This window comes from Nanorana parkeri, unplaced genomic scaffold (assembly GCF_000935625.1).
Source record: "Nanorana parkeri isolate BGI_ZX_2015 unplaced genomic scaffold, ASM93562v1 scaffold339, whole genome shotgun sequence".
NCBI lineage: Eukaryota > Metazoa > Chordata > Amphibia > Anura > Dicroglossidae > Nanorana > Nanorana parkeri.
Window position 1 is genome coordinate 1,348,408 of NW_017306607.1, and position 18,820 is coordinate 1,367,227.

Genomic DNA, 18,820 nt, shown 5'->3' on the forward strand with positions numbered 1-18,820 from the left:
TGCTGCTCTAGGAGGCGGCTGAAGAGCCTCTCACCTAGCGCAGCACAACACATGTGGCGACCCCCTCAACTGTGGGTTGTGACCCACTTTTGGGTCACGACCCACAGGTTTAGAACCACTGCTTTAGGGGGGAGTGTTGTCACAGTGCTTGGGCCTAGTGATTGGCTGCTAGACCTGAGCACCATCCCATGAAAGTGTCTGTGTTGCAGTTAAGAGAGATTTCCGCTCACTTTGTCCTGAGAACAACCTTCTTACCAGACAGGAAGTGAAGCAATGTCTCCAATGGAACCCCCAATGGGAGTGAGACTGACAGGAGGTCTAATCCTTCCACACGCTATCCAAAACAAGCAAAAATGCTTTGGATACACTTTAAGCTGGTCATTGTCAGCACCCAACCTGGGGGATTCCTCCTTGAAGACTGGACTAGACACAGGTACATCATCAGTAAGCACTGCCTGTAAACAAACTACGGGTATCTATAGAGCCAGCTCGTTATGAAATCGCTTTCACTGCAAAGTAATATATGTACATACTGTAGATGAAGGGAATGCTAGATTTCTGCCCCAGGAATTTGTAGGGACGTGCAGTTCAGTTCTTTTAGATCTCCCGTGTCCTTCAAGCCGAGATTACAAAAGGCAAACATAGCAATAATAAAGACAATTAGAAATTCACTGGCTACACCAGAAATGGGCAACTCCGGCCCCCCAGCTGTGCTTTACCTACAAATCCCAACATGCCTCTGCCTGTCATACTTGTAACTGTCAGTCTTGCAATGCCTCATGGGACCTGTAGTTCCACCACAGCTGGAGGGCCAGAGTTGCCCAGCCCTGGCCTACACTCCTGCATTATCTCCTCAGTTTTTGGGGGCTGAGCTGCTTGAGGGCCCATGCTCCACATCTGGGAGTAAGTCTCCCGAAACCCAAAAGTTGTGGATCTGTGTGACCCACCTCATCAAATTCATACTTCACTGCATACTAGTGCAACATTCTTGGGAAGCCTTATTAAGATCCCAAACCTCTTGAAATATGAATGCACGTTGACCAATCATATTTTCCTGGCCATGAGGCAGATGATTGCTAAATCCTGGCGACAACCCACTAAGAGAAGCTAAACAGAGACTCACATGTATCAATGAGAAGCTCGGAGCTCTTCTTAATGACACTCATGCAAAATGTATAAGAATAGGGTTCCCCAGGATAGACTCTATTGGGCTCCATGGGTGTGACCATACTCTACTTCCAATCTGCCCTGACATTTCTCATTCCGGCAACACCCCAGCGTTCTGAGGCGGGAGGGGTGTTTTGGTGCCATTCATGTCAATGGCACCGCAGACTTACCCCGCTCACAGTGCGATTGCCCGCACCGGAACGCGAGGTACAGGAATGCCCTCCGTTCCAGTGCAGTGCGATCTGAAAAAAGCTGCAGGTTCACTGCACTGGAAGAGAGGGCATTCCTGTACCTCGGGTTCCGGTGCGGGCGATCGCACTGCAGGCGGGGGGGCGTGTCTGCGGTGCCATTGACATGAATGGCACCGACACACGCCCCTCCTGCCCCAGAACGTTGCACAGCTTGATCTATGCGACCTAGTGTGTTTTGGGCTTGAACCGCACCGGATACGGCGTGGCTGGGCCTCACCTCTATGGAATCCAAACAAACTCTCTGCCTTGTAGAATGGGCCACGTGACAGATGCACAGCACAATACATTCCTGTTTGCTTGCAAATTGCTTTTAAACACCGCCAAGTAGAATATACATTTACTATCTTTCTACCACGGCGAGACACACCTAGGATTTGGTTTACATATCTCATGACCTGGAAGGATTGCCGACCTGGAAGGCCACAGGCAGCTATTCTGCTGCGAGGTTATTTTGTATACAGATGTAGACCATAGACGTTCTTATAACTAGAATTGTGCGATGACGTTTTATTTCCCCCAACTGTTTTCCTGTCAGAAATGAAACTGGTAAAAGAAAACTCGCTGGCCTGTACTACTTTGTGCATGAACACTGAGAAACCAATACCCACACATCCCTTTGTGTAAACACAAGCACATAAATATCCCCCAAAGCGATTGCACATCTAGGCCCATGAAGCAGAGGATTCCATGGAGGTGTAAAATCGACAGCGAAGAGTTTATTCCGAATTACATGGAAGTGATTGCTGTGGCAGTCACTCAGATGAAAAGCTTTCCTGCAGCCCGTGTCTGGCCTTGTTGCTCTACCGAATAACAATGCTGACATAAATTTCCCAGTCTTCATAAAACAAAAAAGACTTCCCATCGTCACAAAACTGGATCTGTTAAAAACTAGGAAGTCGTGTTTCCCTCTCAAGTACTTGTCTTCCAGGGACCTCGTTGGACATTGTGGTAGGATCTTGTCGGATCAAATGCCTATAGTGTTTATAGTTTGCATGCAAATAGCTTGAGCCAACTTCTTCCGCCGCCTTATGAGCTCACCAGAACGTAAATCATGCTGCAAGAAAACAGGAAATTAAATGAGGTTAGGGATTCAGATGTAGCCAAATCTATCCACTTAAAGCCGAAGTTTAAGCTGCTTACATATATTGCTTTCCCTGGTTCCTCCCCTCATCAACATGCTAATTATTAAATAAAACCTTCCGGTTTCAATGCATACTTTATTCCGTGCTTCTCCATGCAATGAAGGCAGATCATGGGTGGTGGGAGGGGCCAGCACGGTGCTGTAGATAGCTTCCTGAAAATATCACAGCCCTGATGCAAGCAGTAGGCTGGCTCTAGGGAGGAGTTATGCAAATATCACAATGCCTTGAAGGGTGGGTGCCAGTCTGGAAGAGTGTACTTCCTAGGCAGGCATTATTTGCACCCAGAGCACACTAGGTAACGCCTACATGTGATTCTAAGCCTCCCCATATGTAAAGTGATCACCGCTCCAATCTCGCTCCCGTCATGGACTACAAAATGTCACATTTAGTTTACTAATTTGTATTGAGATTGTAGTCCATCCTGGGAGCGAGCTCGGAGCGGTGACTACTTTACCACACACACACACACACACGATTGGAGGATCTACAGCCGAGTGATACACAAATAAGATACATTGATGTTACTAGTTAAGGGACTTTAATGTATTTTTAGGGTTTAAAAGAGAACTATGGGGTGTTTTTCCCCCATAGTTCTTAGAGGTCACTAACCTCCTCCCGTGACCCAAAGCTCAGTATGTCACGAGCTACAGCTCGCGGTATACTGGGACAGCCACGAATGATCCTGACAATGCTGTTGAGATCCACCCAGCTGCATGAGTGACAGCGGGCTCTGCCTATCTAGAGGCAAAGCCAGCTGTACCCGTCTGTTCCTCCAGTCAGCGCTGGAAGATCAGAGCGAAGGAATCCCTGCAGAGAGCGTTGATGGACAGTCAACACTCTCTGCAGGGAGATGATCGAGAAGTGAGGGAGCGACTGTATGCGTTCGCTCACTTCCTGATCTATTGAGCCGACGTGTTACAGTTTCATTGTCACACGTCGGCTCGAACTATGAAGGTGAGTGATTTTCACTCACCTCATAGTTCTCCAGTAACTCCTGAGTTTAGTGTCACTTTAACTTTCCTTTGACGGTGCTAATGGCTGCCGTTAGGTCATATCACACGATTCTGTCACAAACACCCGACAGGTGAAGAGAATACATCTACAACAGCACGACTTACCCATAAAGATAGTAGAAAAATGAGAGCAGGTAAAAAGCTAGTTTGCACCATCCTTCCTTTTGACAGTATGCCAGAATATCTGCATTCATAATAGTGGTGGGATCATACAGGCCGGGCCCGCTCATCACCGGTCTGCTCATATACCTGAAAAGAACATAATACACAATAGTGATTTGCAATAATGTAAAAAAAATATCCAAGTGGTGTACAGCTTTTCAAGTATAAAAAGTAAAGCAACTTTTTAATAAAGCAAAATTCTGGTCATTAAATATCAGAGAAAGAGAAGGGAAAAGTTACACCTAGGGATTCACCGATACAGGTTTTCAGTACTAAGTACCGATATTTTGCTTTCAGTACTCGCCTATACTGAGTACAGATACCGGTGCAGCCTGCTCTATGCGGATTGGCCAGGGAAGCTGGCTCCATGTTCCCTTAGGGCACTGCCGGTCAGAGGAGATCATCTTCTGTGGCCGGACCTTCCAGTATCGGGGAAGGTTTCGGAGCATTTGGGAGAGTACGAGTACTCACCCAAATACTCAGTATTGGCACTGATACCGATACTGGTAATCGGTGTATCCCTGGTTACAACACATCAGGTTTTTACTGCTTATAGATTCATGGATCCCCTCCTGATAGGACCGTGTGAAAGGGGCCTAAAAGTAAAAAGGTATTTATATGGCAATTTCTTTAAAAATTCTCTATGGGAGTAGGAGGCCGTACGCCGCCCTACGCTGACCTGCACATCCGTGCGGGTGAGCCTACTCGTATGCTGACAGGATCAGCACCCTTACAGACCTGCACTTGAGGTGAGCGTAGGGCAGCTTACGGCCGCATACTCCCATAGAGAAGGACGGGGGCTGTGTACTAATCACACGCAGCACCTGTCCTTCCCGGGAGCTGCCCGATACGGCCGCGCACGCAGCTGTACGTTCCGGCCTTTTTCGCGTGTGAATGAGGCCTTAAAGTGACGTCCCCTCCGAGTCCAGTGCTGCTGTGCAGAGGAATAGAGGAAGCGGATTCAGGGATTATAACCAGCTGTAAAGAAATGTAATTATTTTTTTTCCATTTTCATGTCTGTCTGGAGCGTTAACCGATTTCCTTTCAAAACGCTGATCACAATGAGTGAAATATTACCTCCAAATGTGGTATGCCAGCAGCGGCATGTTTAAACTGAGAGTGAGCCATTCCGCAGCACATAGAAACATGACACAGAAGAACGCATGGATGAGATACTCTGGAAGCACAAGCTGAAAAAGAATGACAAAAACAGAAAGAACGGTTACATGAACAGACATCTCCAGGGACATCACATCCTACAACTACACGTGCAAGCCTACGTCTAACATATTCAGGGTATCACCTGCCATCGAGGGTGAAATGGGGCGAGTGAAGTACGGGGAAGGGTTACATCAGTCAGCATGAGAGTGTCCCGTGATAGCAAGACTGCAACTAAAATGCCAAGCGCACTGCTGAAATACACATAGGGGGGACTCTCTATATCTGCTAAACTATCTGTTACTCTGTTGTGTCAGTCTTACGATTCACAGACCCTCCAGCACTATAGAATAATCACGGGGGGACATCACTTTTTAATACTGCGGCTTTGCTTGTGGCACCCGTCTGCTCCCCAAGTATAAATTTAGCATCATGGCTCCCTGTGTTCTTTTCCTCCTATTGGGGGCCTCTGCAAGATCAGGAGAAGCTCTCCCCATTATCAAAATGTAAAAGGTTTTCTGTTGTGCCAGGCCGTATTTTTATTAATCCAGTCAAAATGGGTACTTAAAGAGAACCTGTGCTTTGACTATATACCCTCCCCAGCAGCATATACTCATCATCCGACAGCTCCATTTAACTGCCATCGAAGGAAAGCTCTGCGTAGGAGTCACCGGTGTCCTTACGGGAACCCTGAAATGCTAAGTACAGCAGAACTGATTTAATGGTCTCCAAAACACTTACTTTCAAGGGATGCCAATTGTCAAGGGATGCCAATGTGCTTACTTCTGCTCTCACCTGATAGTCCAAGCCCTCAATGGCTGATGTCCTAGCTTATCACATGTGCAGCACCACGGTCACATGGCCGCGCTGACCAATAAACACTGACCATCGCAAACATTATATTGCTATACTGGGGGTGTCTTATGAGTTAGTCCACCTTTTATGAAAAGGTGAACTTACCCTTTAAATAGGATGCAGCGTACATCAACCAAAGCATGCAGCAGGCATCATATAGACCTCAATGGTCTTTACATGAAGCAGATGGGCATACAGAGCATGCTGGGAGTTACTCCAAGGGCAGCGTGAAGTATATCACTAACTTTGGGGCTTATTTATAAGGATTAAAAAAAAAATGTCTACATGCAACTGGAATAAAATATATATTTATAATAAAAAATGGCAAAACTGATTAAAAACGCTAAAACTGGAACTGCGATCTTTATAAATAAGCCCAGATCTGTTTATTACATGACAACCTACCTAACCTGACACCGCTTCATCCCTGCTGCATACCGCAGGCCAACCAGGATTTCTGCACATCCCATATCATGCATAACAACCTCACAACTGGTTAGTATTATGGACCGGGGACTATGCGTGTGTTATGGAGAGAGTGAATTATGAGGGGACATTGAAATTAAACTGTAAAATGCCTTCTGAATAAGTCAATGCATGAGACTGCGAAAGCTAAAGTGATACTATGAGCGAAATGAAGAGATCTACAAGATGCAGCCGGTCACTGGCAGTAACAGCAGTTTTTATTTCGGAGTCCCCCCTGTAACAGTTCTATTACTGCGCCGACCTTAACAGGCCAAGTTGTCTGGCGCAAGTGAGGGAGGGGTTGAGACACCATAAAACACTGCTAGGGGTTGCTTACAAATGTCACCTTTTCATATGGTTTAAACCAGGGGTGGGCAAACTCCGGCCCTCCAGCTGCGGTGTAACTACAAATCCCATGAGGCACTGCAAGACTGACAGCCACAGGCATGACTCTCACATGCCTGTGGCTGCCAGAGTCTTGCAATGATGGGATATGTAGTTGCAACACAGCTGGAGGGTTGGAGTTTGCCTACATCCTGCTTTAACCATTTCACTGACAACAATATATACCATACGTCGCTGGCAGTGGCTCCAGCTGTGTACTCTGTTCACAATAGTAAAGCAGTGGTGTAGGGCCGGTGGAGAGTGTGCGTGCATGCGTGTCACGCCAGACACCCCCACCTTTCTTCCCAGGCTCCGTTGCCATTCCTGCGGGCCCAGGACTGGCATCACGGTTATCGGCAGGAAGAGACCGACGAACACCCATTCGCTGATCTCCCAGGCTGAATGGAGCCGGAAGCGATGCCGATTGCATCACTTCCGGTTTGTGCGCTGTCCTTCCCTGGCTAGAGAAGCAGCTGATCAAACAAGATCTTCGTTGGAATAGCTTCTTTGAAGTGGAAAGGTGACACCAGGGGTCTAATAGACCCCCTAATGCCACTATAAAAGAGAAGCCGTCACCACTAGTATGCCATCACACCAACGTAAACATGCATCAGGCGTGCTTGCATATGAAAACGACAATTATGCCACACGTGTTGGGTATCGCTGCGTGTGCCAGAGCGAAAGCAATCATTCTGGGGCCAATATTCGGTTCATTCTAAACTGATAACCTGTACAGGCTTTTAAACCATCGCCTATGGACAATTTGAGGTAGTGTATTTTGTCGCTTTTTTACGGGCGTGCACAATTTTTAAGCTTGGCATGTTGGCTATTTACTCGGCACAACCTCATCTTTCATATTTTACAAAATAATTGGGTATCGGATTGTGTTTTTGTACAATAAAAGTTACAAGTGTAAGGCCTCATTCACACAGCTAAGTGTCGGCCCGTACAGATCCGTGTGCACGGGCGTATCGGGGACGCGTGCGATTGTACGCAGCAGCCTGTTCTTCCCGATGGGAGGAGGCAGCTGTACGCTCACCTGAGCCGCACATCCGTGCTCGGACGCAGACGGGCTCCATCCAGAGTAGGGACACCAGCACGGATGTGCAGCTCGGGTCAGCATACGGTGGTGTCCTCCCATAGGGAAGAACAGACTGCTGCATACAATCACACGCAGCGCCTGTCCTACCCAGGAGCGGCCCGATACGGCTTTGCACGCCGCACGGATCTGTACGAGCCGACTCTTAGCTGTGTGAATGAGGCCTAATGTTTCCTGCAGTTCTGGGTTTGATAAAGAGTTGCACCAACATCATACGACGTAAATTGTAATTGGCAGTTTAAACATTTTTTTTTTTGCTAGTGTACAACTAAAAGTACAACCTAAGGCTCCTGTTTGACAGTCGAAGGCTGGGTTCACACCAAGGCGTATCGAATATGCGCGTTTGTCACGCGATTTACGGTTAAAAACGCACAACAAACACGTTTCCGAGGGCTACTTGGCTGTATTCCAATGGATACGTGCGACAAAAACGCCCCAAAGAAGCTCCTGTACTTCTTTGGGGCGTAGGGCGTTTTGTCGCGCGTTTATACGGCCTGTAATACGCCCGAGTGTGAACCATACCCATAGGAAATAATGGGATTTCGGTGTTTGAGCATTTTGCAGAACGTAGGAACGCGCTACAAAATGCTCAGGTGTGAACCGGGCCTAAACAAGAACCAAATCCATTTACTACGTGATGCACAAGACTCAAAGTAGAGACGAAGCTTTCTTCACCTTCCCCGATTGAGAACAAGCGTCCTCCATACAGGAGAATCCTCCCGCACTCCTTGCTGGTTAGTCCCGGTGGGTGCTGTAGTGACTGCGGATGGCGCCGCTTCAGATTCAAGTAGTAAAATATAAATCACCAGCACACCCTGGTCAAATCTTCAGGCCCGGTGCAGACCTCCGGGATCGAGGTGTCGCCTAGGTGTGCACCGGCCCTCACAAAGTGATCACATTGTCACATTGCAATGTATCGGGGCCACTCAGGGTCAGCTCTGTCATGACAAAGGAAGGGACCCTAAGTGGCCCCGAAACATTGCAATGTGACAATATGTGTGCGCATCAATAAAATTATCACTTTCTGCAGATTTGACCCCGGTGTGCTGGTGATATATTTTACTACTTGAATCCTCCTCCAGGACACTGCAGCTCAAAGTGGGAGGGTACTGTCCATCAGAAAGCAGTGGGCGGGGCTAGCTGTGGCCAGGTACTGACCGATGAGCTTCAGGCTTGTCAATCAGCAGTGACAATGCAGATAACCTCAACCCCCCCCCGTAACCTCTTCTCAGCCCACTGTAGTGCAAGCAGACACAGCATACACGAGGGCGACAACTCTGCACTGAATTCAGGAGCAGTGCAGCATCATTGCCACCCCATTACAAGAAGCTGCAGGTATTTGTGGAACTTTGCAGGGGTACTAAGAGAAAAATCATAGGGGTGTCTTTATAAAACATTTGCAGAGCTGTTGGCATTCACATTGCACGATGGCCACTAGATAGAGCTGAGGAGCATAGGAATTTCCTATGGGATGGTCGGCCAAGTAACTGCATACAATGCAATCACTGTTTGCGGATTCAGAAAGCCTCGGGTGCTGCGGCTGTGCGATTACAGAGGCCGCCAGCTGCAGATTCCCGAGTCTTGCAATGCATCATGGGACTTGTAGTGCCCTGCGTACATGCTATCTCGGTTTTAGCAGCTGCTTTTGCTGCGTTCATGGCATCTGAGCATTTTATATCCTCTGAAGGCATAAAACAGTTTATGTTATTTTTAGTCAGCAGGCAAAACCCAAGTTATTCGTTACGAGCAGATAAACCGATTTACTGCAAATCTGAGAGGATGTAGATGACACAGGCATGTCTGGGGGTAGGCGGGGATGTATGGGGGGAGTAGGGGGGGACCAAACAATTGAACAAACAGATGTTCCTAAAAATAAACCGTGGCAGTTGATCAAGTCGAATGTACACACCTTGAGTGCAATTTTCACTCTTTTAATCTTTTTCAGCTTTTCAAATGACTTTTTTTTTTTTTGTTTGCGACAAAGTAAAAAGCAGATTGAAAGAATGTTAGTGTGCCAGCTGGCAGGAGCAGAGGGAGAATAACAGCCACACACACAACGGCAGACATCTCTCATCTTCAATGCACAAATGCCGAGGAGACACAACTCATTACCGGCTCCGAAAGGTACCGGCCCACTTCCGCACATCTCTTTTCATGTTTTAGCAATAGATGCTGCTTCTTGATGTTTAAAAGTTTCAGGTTCCTGCAGAATCAGCCGGTCCCCTGAGCACTGGCCCCGATATCCTCTTTTAGGGTGGTTTCTTTCCCTTGCAGGGTCCTATGAAGCCACACTTGTGTGTAGGGCTGCAACCAACTAATCGATTAACCAATATTAAAATCGATAATGGAGAATAGTTGTCAACTGTTCTCATTATGAATTAGTGGGTTGGACCCTCTAGCTCTCTCCTCCACGCTGGGTGGAGTGCACAGCAAGCAGTGGGGGGGGTGCAATAGCCTGCCTGCTATTGCAATTTGAAATGGCCAATAGCAGGCTGGCTATTGCACCCGCCCACTGCTTGCTGTATTTACATTACACTGCCGTCTGCAGAATCTTGCCACTGGCAGCCGTCATTCCCTGGCTGAAGCTATTCAAGCGCCATGTGCTAACAATACAAATAAATATATACACTGAGTGGCCAGATTATTATGAGCACCTGACGTTTGTAGGCAAATTAGCTATAATTTGGTGCTGAAGTTGCTAGAGGGCCAGACCATTATAAATAGGGAAGCAGGTTGTTTACCACGACAGTAGAAGTGATTTGTTTCTGAAGATACGGGGAAACAACGCGATGTAACAGCCTTTGTACGCGGGATGATTGTTGGCGCTCTGAGCCATGGAGCGAGTATCAGCAAAACAGCAGAATTCGCTAAATGTTCAAGAGCAGCTGTTGTTAAAGTGTTTAAAGACCGGACTGTCAGCCGAAAATCTGGGTCTGAACGTGGGAATTGTGGCCGTCAGCGACTAGTCAATGTTAGGGCAGAACGGGGGAGGGGCAAGACTGGTACAAGACAACAGAAGGGCAACAGTGCCGTGTCAGATTCCTCGCACCACCTTTCATCATCTCGTGGAGTCACCAGGCGGCCCAACGAAGTACTGATGGGGGGGGTCATAATAATCTGGCGTGTGTGTGTATTTCATTATTCTTTAATATTTTTAGCCGGTTGCTTGAATGAAAGATAATGGGGAGTTTACTGTATATGCCATGATCGTGCGTTTCCCCGCTTCCTCCCTCAATCCAAAGGCATACCAGCATGTTAATTGGTGCAGTGGGTCTGCGGTAGGATTAAGAGATTGCGAGCTCTTCTAGGCCAGCAATCTAGGTCAGCGGTTCTGTGTAATCTGTAAAGCTGCGCATGGCACGGCACGCAATATGACATTTAAATGAGAGAAACATCTGAACATCGCAAAATGGGATCCCAAACTGACCTGGAAATTAGAGCTGCAGCTAACGATTATTTTCAAAATCGATTAGTTAGCCATACAGTGTATGAACTTTGGTCCTGCAACTTCAGCGGAACTACAAGTATCAACAAGTCCCTCAAACCTTTTGCTGGTGCCGGCTTCAACTCATTTCTACTGAAGCTGGAAAGCCAAAAGGCAGTCTACTGTACTTCCTAAGACAATGCTGCCAAGTGGGACGGTACCTTCATTCCACCATCACATCCCACCCCTGCAGGCTCCGATACAGACAGAACAACCTTCACTGACATAGCAAGCATGAATGACGTGCAGACACACCACAGGGAGCTCTGCCATGAGCTGGGACTTACTGGATTCAGCGTGTTACACTGGTCTATAGGATTTTTGTAGTCTGTTTTCAGTTCATCGAATGCAATTATCTGAAAAGGAAAAAACAAAAGGAAATCATTTCCATATGAGCTATCCCATCGACAAACACAAATTTTGTGGTACAAATTGAATATTAAGGAATTCAGGAGCCAGTGTGTCCAATCCAGGAGCCAGCTCCATGAACAACTAGGGATGCACCCATACTAGTATCGCTTCCGATGTGGAGTACTCGCCCAAATGCTCCGATGCCTAGCCCGATACTTCATGCATCAGGAAGCCAGGCAGCGCGTCATTACACGCCGCCCAGCTTCCTGATTGGCTGGAAAGCTAGCGCCATGCTCCCTCGTCACTTGTGACGAGGGAGCATGGAGCCGGCTTCCCGGCCAATCAGGAAGCCAGGCGCTGTGTCATTACACGGCGCCCGGCTTTCTGATTGGCCAGAAAGCCGGCAGTGTAATAACGCGGCGCCCGGCTTTGATTGGCCGGGAAGCCGGCTTCATGCTCCCTCGTCACCTCATTACACGGCGCCTGGCTTCCTGATTGGCCACAAAGCCGGCTCCGTGCTTTCTCGTCATATAATGACGAGGGAGCATGGAGACGGCTTCACTGCTAATCAGGAAGCCAGGTGGCGAGTCATTATACTCCGCCTGGCTTCCTGAATGGGACGTCCAGTATCGGCGAGTACTGAAAAAAAATATCGGTACTCGATAGGGATGCACCGATACCGGCATTTCTCTAACAACTACAAAGAACCCCAAAAGTTAGACGCCAGCTGTAATTTTTAAAGAGCATTGGCGACCTGGCGGTTTATTTTAAGTACATATTATAGAGGATAGAAGGTGGAAAAAAATGGCTTTTTTGCATTACGGTATTTGCTCCTCGGTAAACCCGAGCCAGATCTGCCAGAAATCCAGTGAGCTTCTAACTGCCTGATCCGACAACGCTGCCTTTGTTGCCCTGAAAATGTTAGACTACACAACACCTCATCCTTCTGGAGATGAGAACACAGGCATGGCTGAAAGCACTGTTTGGGATTACAGTGCAGCAAAAGCAGTGTTGTCAGCTTACTACAGGAAGGTAGGAGCTCACCGAATTTCTGGCAGATCATATTTTCCTTACTAGCAGTGTTCTTAGAGACAAAATATGTGCATGCATTGCAGAGATGTACTGAACATATTTTTATATTTTGTCCTGACGTACGCTTTACATCCATGATTGAGCTTTGCACTCTGCCCAACGCAAACCAGCAATTAGACGAGTGAACCTTTCACCACTACCGACAATACAAATGAGCAATAAAGGTTAAGGTGCAGATCCCTATCATGCCTTACCCCAATTCCCTTCCTCCACACTCCTCCGAAGCCAGGAAGCAGCCATAATGCCTATCTATCCTTAAAGGAGAACTATGAGGTGAGTGAAAATCCCTCATCCTCATAGTTTGAGCCGACATCGCTCGCTCACTTCTCGATCATCTTCCTGCAGAGAGCAGCGACTGACTGTCAGTCACGGCTCTCCACCCCGCTCTGAACCTCCAGCGATGACTGGCGGAACGGACGTGGAGGGGGCGGGTACAGCTGGTTCTGCCTCTAGATAGGCAGAGCCAGCTGTCACTCACGCAGCTGGGTGGATCCAGACAGTAATGTCGGGATCCGTCCCGCCTGCAGCGCTCTCAGTATACCGCGAGCTGTAGCTCCATGTATACTGAGCTTTGGGTCACGGGAGGAGGTTAGCATATGTCCTCCTGTGAACCTTAAGAGAACTATGGGGGAAAAAACATTTACACCATAGTTCTCTTTTAACCAAGCTGTACTCATTTTATCACAGGTAAAATAAAATGTGAGGTCAGAAACTGGCTGTGTAGTATGACGGGGGATCTGGATGAGAAAATCACCTGAGCAGATGGAAAAGATCAGGAAAATGCAAGACAACTTGTCCAGTGTGAAGCAGCCCTAAATAAGCTTGAGCGCATTTACCGAGCATGACAGAGGTCACACCTGTACTGAACACGGACACTTGAGACACCTACTGGTCTACATTCAGCGCTTACATCAGACACCTTTGTACTCTGACAGCAGAGCGTGTTTTTGCTGCTCCAGCTGAATCCTATCCACCTGACGTTATTACGCATGTCAATTCTTCTCTGCGTAGAGGGATCCATTTACCTACCCAGACATGCCGGGACTTACTAGCTGCCTGGAACTACACCTGGCCAAATGTATTTATTTATGACAGGTATTTATAGAGCGCCGACAATTTACGCAGCGCTTTACATACTGCACATTCACATTAGTCCCTGCCCTCAAGGAGCTTACAATCTAAGGTCCCTATCTCACATCCATACACACAGGGCCAATTTAGACAGGAGCCAATTAGCCTTAACGTCTCCGTAGTTTTATCATGTTTCTGTTGCTGCTGCACAGGAGAGTGATCATTGTCACCATAGGACAGGAAGTGTGTTTCCGGCAGAATCACCAGATGAAAATTAAAGAAAAACATAAAACTAAAGCAGCCGCCACACCTAAGGACTAGTAAGCTTCAATATATTCCATTGTTATCAGGTTTCTATACTCATTAAAGGATTTACAGTCACCTTAGCAGAACTACAACAGAGAGAGCAAAAACCGGTTGCATTAGAATAAAGGCGAGGCGTTTCTTTTGATGAGAGTTTGCATACATTTTGAGCTCCATCCTCTTGCACGCCTTCCTATTGGCTGCTCAGTAATCAGCGGCCTCTCTAGCCCATAGGTGGGATTATAGCTCTCCGAATGCTGCCTGTCCTGACCCTGCTACAGATAATGGTCGTGTGTCTGAAAATTGCCTGCCCTGACCCCGCTACAGATAATGGTCGTGTGTCTGAACATTGCCTGCCCTGACCCCGCTACAGATAATGGACTTCTGTCTGAACATTGCCTGCCCGGAGCCTGCTACAGATAATGGTCGTGTGTCTGAACATTGCCTGCCCTGACCCTAGCTTTGGATAACAGATACTCTCCACGTTGCCGCTCCTGACTTTCTGCCCAGATAGAGATCACTTATTTTCTGAGGATCACCTCTCACAGTACCTGGACTTTCCCCTCTGGGGTTCCCGAAAGGCGTACCGGTTCTGTGAATATAGTGCCCATGCCCTGAGGGCATCCAAGCACTGGTAGACATACTTGCATTAAGCAGCTATAGCTGAAGCCATATCATCTTCACACTATTGTCCCAGAACGGGAAGCAAACCGGTTCCCTCACATTTTGTGATTGAGTTGACATCTAAAGCACCCAGAGACATGAAAGCTGGATCAGAACGTAGGTCCATAAGTAATATCAGACGGCCATGACCCAGAGGACGTAGGGAAACCTACACAATAAGGCAGGTGAGAAGACCACACTATAACTATGTCCAATGTGATCAGCCAATGCCATGGCTGTCCCATGCATCCAACAACTGTATGAAACCTTGGTGCCCAACAAGCAGCCTACCGGCATTCAGCATGCTGTGCCCCAGAGCTTTAATCCCACCTGGAGCACAGTGGGCTACACAACAAGCGGCAGCCAGCTATCGGTGACAGACACCGCCCAGCACAGAGCCTAGGAGCTCAATCAATCACCTCCTGGGCTCCTGCTACCAAGTGCTACATAGGTGAGCTGGCAGCAGGCAATGTAAACACAAAGGGGACATCACATCCCCACTGCGTTTACATCGAAGTGACAGGACGTCGCGCACTTCGTGTTACAGTGGCTGGTCAGGAAGGGGTGTTGCAGTACTGTCTTCAGCAAAAGATCGCGGCTACAATGACCTCGGCCAGCAACAGATTACTGATCAGGAGACCTGCTGCTAGGGAGCTCCACCGATCAAGTCTCCACCGATCACATCCAGAACCCACCCACCCCCCCATCCTGGGGGGTCACACCAAATACATGGCTGCAAGAAGGTGGCTTTACGCCCGATTGACTCACATATGCGTCCATTGTTCTGTGCTGGAAGGTGGCTTTACACCCGGTTCCCTCACATATGCGTCCATTGTTCTGTGCTGGAAGGTGGCTTTACACCCGGTTCCCTCACATATGCGTCCATTGTTCTGTGCTGGAAGGTGGCTTTACGTCCGGTCGTTGCACATATGCGTCATTGTCGTGTGCTAGGACCTAGCTGCAGGAAGGTGGCATTATGTCCGGTGACGGCACATATCCGTCCATTGTTGTCAGATGGGACCTGGCTGCAAGAAGATGGCTTTACGCCTGGTTGCCGCACATATGTGTCCATTCTTCTATGATGCAAGCTGGCTTTACACCCGGGCCTCCACATGTATGCGTCCATTGTTGTGGGTCGGCAGCCGGAAGGTGGTTTTACGCCCGGCCTCCACATACATGTGTCCATTGTGTTTCAGAAGCGCCCTCCCAGCAGTGACGGAGGTGTCACCTACAGCCTCCCTTCACTGTTTACATTCCAGAGATGGGGTGGGCCCCTGATCATGTGATCTCTGTTACTGTCACAGTGGTCACATGATCAGGAGCCAGTCCCCACCTCCCATCATCAATGTGGTTTTAACTGCCGTCCACAAGGGGGGAAATGCAACACAACGCACAGCCGCTGTACTGCACTGCAATCTGGGGGTGTCATTCAGAAAGGGCACACAGGTAACCGGGCATTGAAGTACTACACGCTAGGACATGCATTTTACTACTTGCTAACACACATTTTGGAATCAGGGGCCCTCAAGACATTTTGAGGGCCACGCTTGTGGCACCCTAAAAATTCACAAAGTTGACCAGTACTTGTCTGAATGATCCCACACTCCGGTGACCCAATCAGAGCCAAAACCACACTGCGGGAGGGTGGGACCGGTCATTCACAATGTCTGTGGCCACCTATAGAAAATTAGAGGCGAGGTCCATCACCCAGTCATGGCTTACGTTCAAGTGAACTCTATGCGGGGCCTGGTTACTACAGGCAACAAGCTCCCAATCATGTGACTCTGCAGTCAATAACTTGTTGTCGCTAGCAACAAAAAACCCTGTCTTGTGGAAAACCCAAAGTAAGCAGTTACCCATAGCAACCAGCTGCCATGTGAAGAAAGACCCCCTGATTAGCTGCTATGTATGAAGGGGCCTAGCCCACTCTGGGTGGACCTTGCCCCGGAGAGGGAGGAGGGTGGGAGAAAACCAGCATCTCCATCCTCCCGGGGCCAGGTCTCTCTCCGGTACTTACATGCCAGATGGCGAAGAAGATGAGCGCCGCGGTGAGAAGCAGAGCCAGCATATAACAAAAGGCCGCGAACGTGAACGCCATGTTCAGTCCGGGGAGCGCAGGAGGAGGCAGCCGGCGCAGGGGCTGCTGGGAAAAATCATTCACCGGCCGCCGCTCGGCCTAAGGGGACTCGGGGGCGCGCACGTCGCCTCTTCCAACACGGCGCCAGGGAATGGGTGATATTTTACATGGGCATATACAAAAAAAGTTGCAGTCTGATCCTTGGGAGAGGGGAGACTGAGGAAATGTATCCTCCCGCCTGCAGCAGATCGTAAAGTAACTGAAAGATTAAGGTCTCATTCACAGTGGAATCGTCCGGCACGTGCAGCTCCGTGCTGCGTGCACGGCCGTATCGCTCAGCTCCCAGGAAGGGCGGGTGCTGCATGTGATTAGTACGCAGTCCCTGTCCTCTATGGGAATACGCGGCCGTATGCCACCCTACGCTCACCCCAAGTGCAGGTCTGTAGGGGTGCGTGTTTTATGGCTCACATGCAGACAGGATCTATCCCGTCAGTGTACGAGTCACCCGCACCGACGCTTAGGGCGGTGTATGGCTGCGTAGTCCCATAGAGAAGGACGGGGGCTGCGTACTAATCACACGCAGCACCTGCCCTTCCGTGCAGGTGTCCGTATTCGTAAACGGACAGGATGGATCCTGTCTGCGTCCGAGCAGGGACACCCGCACCCGACCTGCACTTGAGGTAAACGTAGGGTGGCGTACGGCCGCGTAGAGAAGGACGGGGGCTGTGTACTAATCACACGCAGCACCTGTCCTTCCCGGGAGCTGCCGGAAACGTACGTGCCGGCCGTTTCCCATGTGAATAAGGTCTGTCTTTTTTTTGTTCACTTAATCCATTTTTTTTTTTGGACTCACGAAGTTTATATTTAGCAAAAAATGACTTCCATGGGCAGAGACATAAATAACGACGCACGGGTCTTAAACTTTGAAATTATTTATTTAACCAAGATAAACAATAAATGCACAAAAACCACCGACACTAGAAATATACAGAGACATCATATACTACAACCCGGGGAGGCAGCAGAAGGTTCAGTCTTTTTATAGTTACAGTACAAACAGCAAACTTGTTCTTTTATTTTTTAATTGCATACAAAATAAAAGGCAAAAAAATGAGTTCACGAGTAAAATGATTTCACAAAGTCTTGGTAAGAAATATATTGTGTCCCATGTGCTTTATATACAGAGTACGCCGAGATCTACCAGCCAAAAAAAGAAATAAAGTCATATCATAACGGAGAAAACATCTCTGGCCATGGAAAGCCGGGAGTTAGTGTCACAACGGATGTGAATTTGTGATTCCGTATAGAGGAATCCGAACATGCACGGTACTGAAATGAAGGACTAATAGTTCATCTTCTGGGCCTTGAAACGCGGCAGCCTTGAAACGGGAACTGTATCCGCCGCCCACGTTAGCCAATCAGCTCCCTGCTTTGTACTTTCTAACCTGAGCAGGAAGGCAGAACCGGCTCGGGCTCAACAGGTATCACAGGCAGTTCCCTCCGGCACTTTTATACATCGTCCGGTGTTGTTAGGATGATTTCTTTTTACTAAGCTAGCACTTTCTCAACTCTGGTCCGTAAGGTCTCATTCACACGGGAATCGGCCGGCATGTACAGCTCCGTGCTGCGTGCACGGCCGTATCGCTCAGCTCCCAGGAAGGACGGGTGCTGCGTGTGATTAGTACACAGCCCCTGTCCTTCTCTATGGGAATACGCGGCTGTACGCCCCCCTACGCTCACCTGAAGTGGAGGTCCGGACCGGTGCAGGTGAAACACGCACCCCTACGGACATACACTTGAGGTGAGCGTAGGGGGGCGTATGGCCGTGTATTCCTATAGAGAAGGACGGGGGCTGCGTATTAATCACACGCAGCACCTGTCCTTCCTAGGAGCTGCCCGATACGGCCGTGCACGCAGCGCGGGGTAAAAAACCAGTGGAGGGTGGTGCAAAAAATCCTAAAGTTGGCTTTTAATTGGTCACAGAGTGAGCTGTGTTGTGTCTGTGCCAACTTCTCTCATTGCATCATCAGGACTGACACAGGAAGTAAGCCTAATACTGAGGGCTGCTCAGCCATAACATGTT

General features: G+C 48.5%; 1 protein-coding gene across 2 annotated transcripts; it reads right to left on the minus strand.

Annotated features, from left to right (window-relative positions):
- Positions 1 to 2,242: 2,242 nt before the first annotated feature.
- Positions 2,243 to 16,886, minus strand: CNIH1 (cornichon family AMPA receptor auxiliary protein 1). 2 transcript variants are annotated; one of them, XM_018558432.1, is made up of 6 exons: positions 16,678 to 16,886; positions 11,468 to 11,536; positions 9,606 to 9,653; positions 4,813 to 4,925; positions 3,679 to 3,822; positions 2,243 to 2,472 (listed from the first exon to the last, which is right to left on the minus strand). In XM_018558432.1, the coding sequence occupies exons 1-6, from the start codon at positions 16,756 to 16,758 to the stop codon at positions 2,445 to 2,447; spliced, it is 483 nt and encodes a 160-aa protein (XP_018413934.1). In that variant the 5' UTR covers positions 16,759 to 16,886; the 3' UTR covers positions 2,243 to 2,444. The 2 variants fall into 2 exon arrangements, with proteins under 2 accessions (XP_018413934.1, XP_018413935.1); XM_018558433.1 differs by lacking the exon at positions 9,606 to 9,653.
- Between the last annotated feature and the right edge of the window lie 1,934 nt (positions 16,887 to 18,820).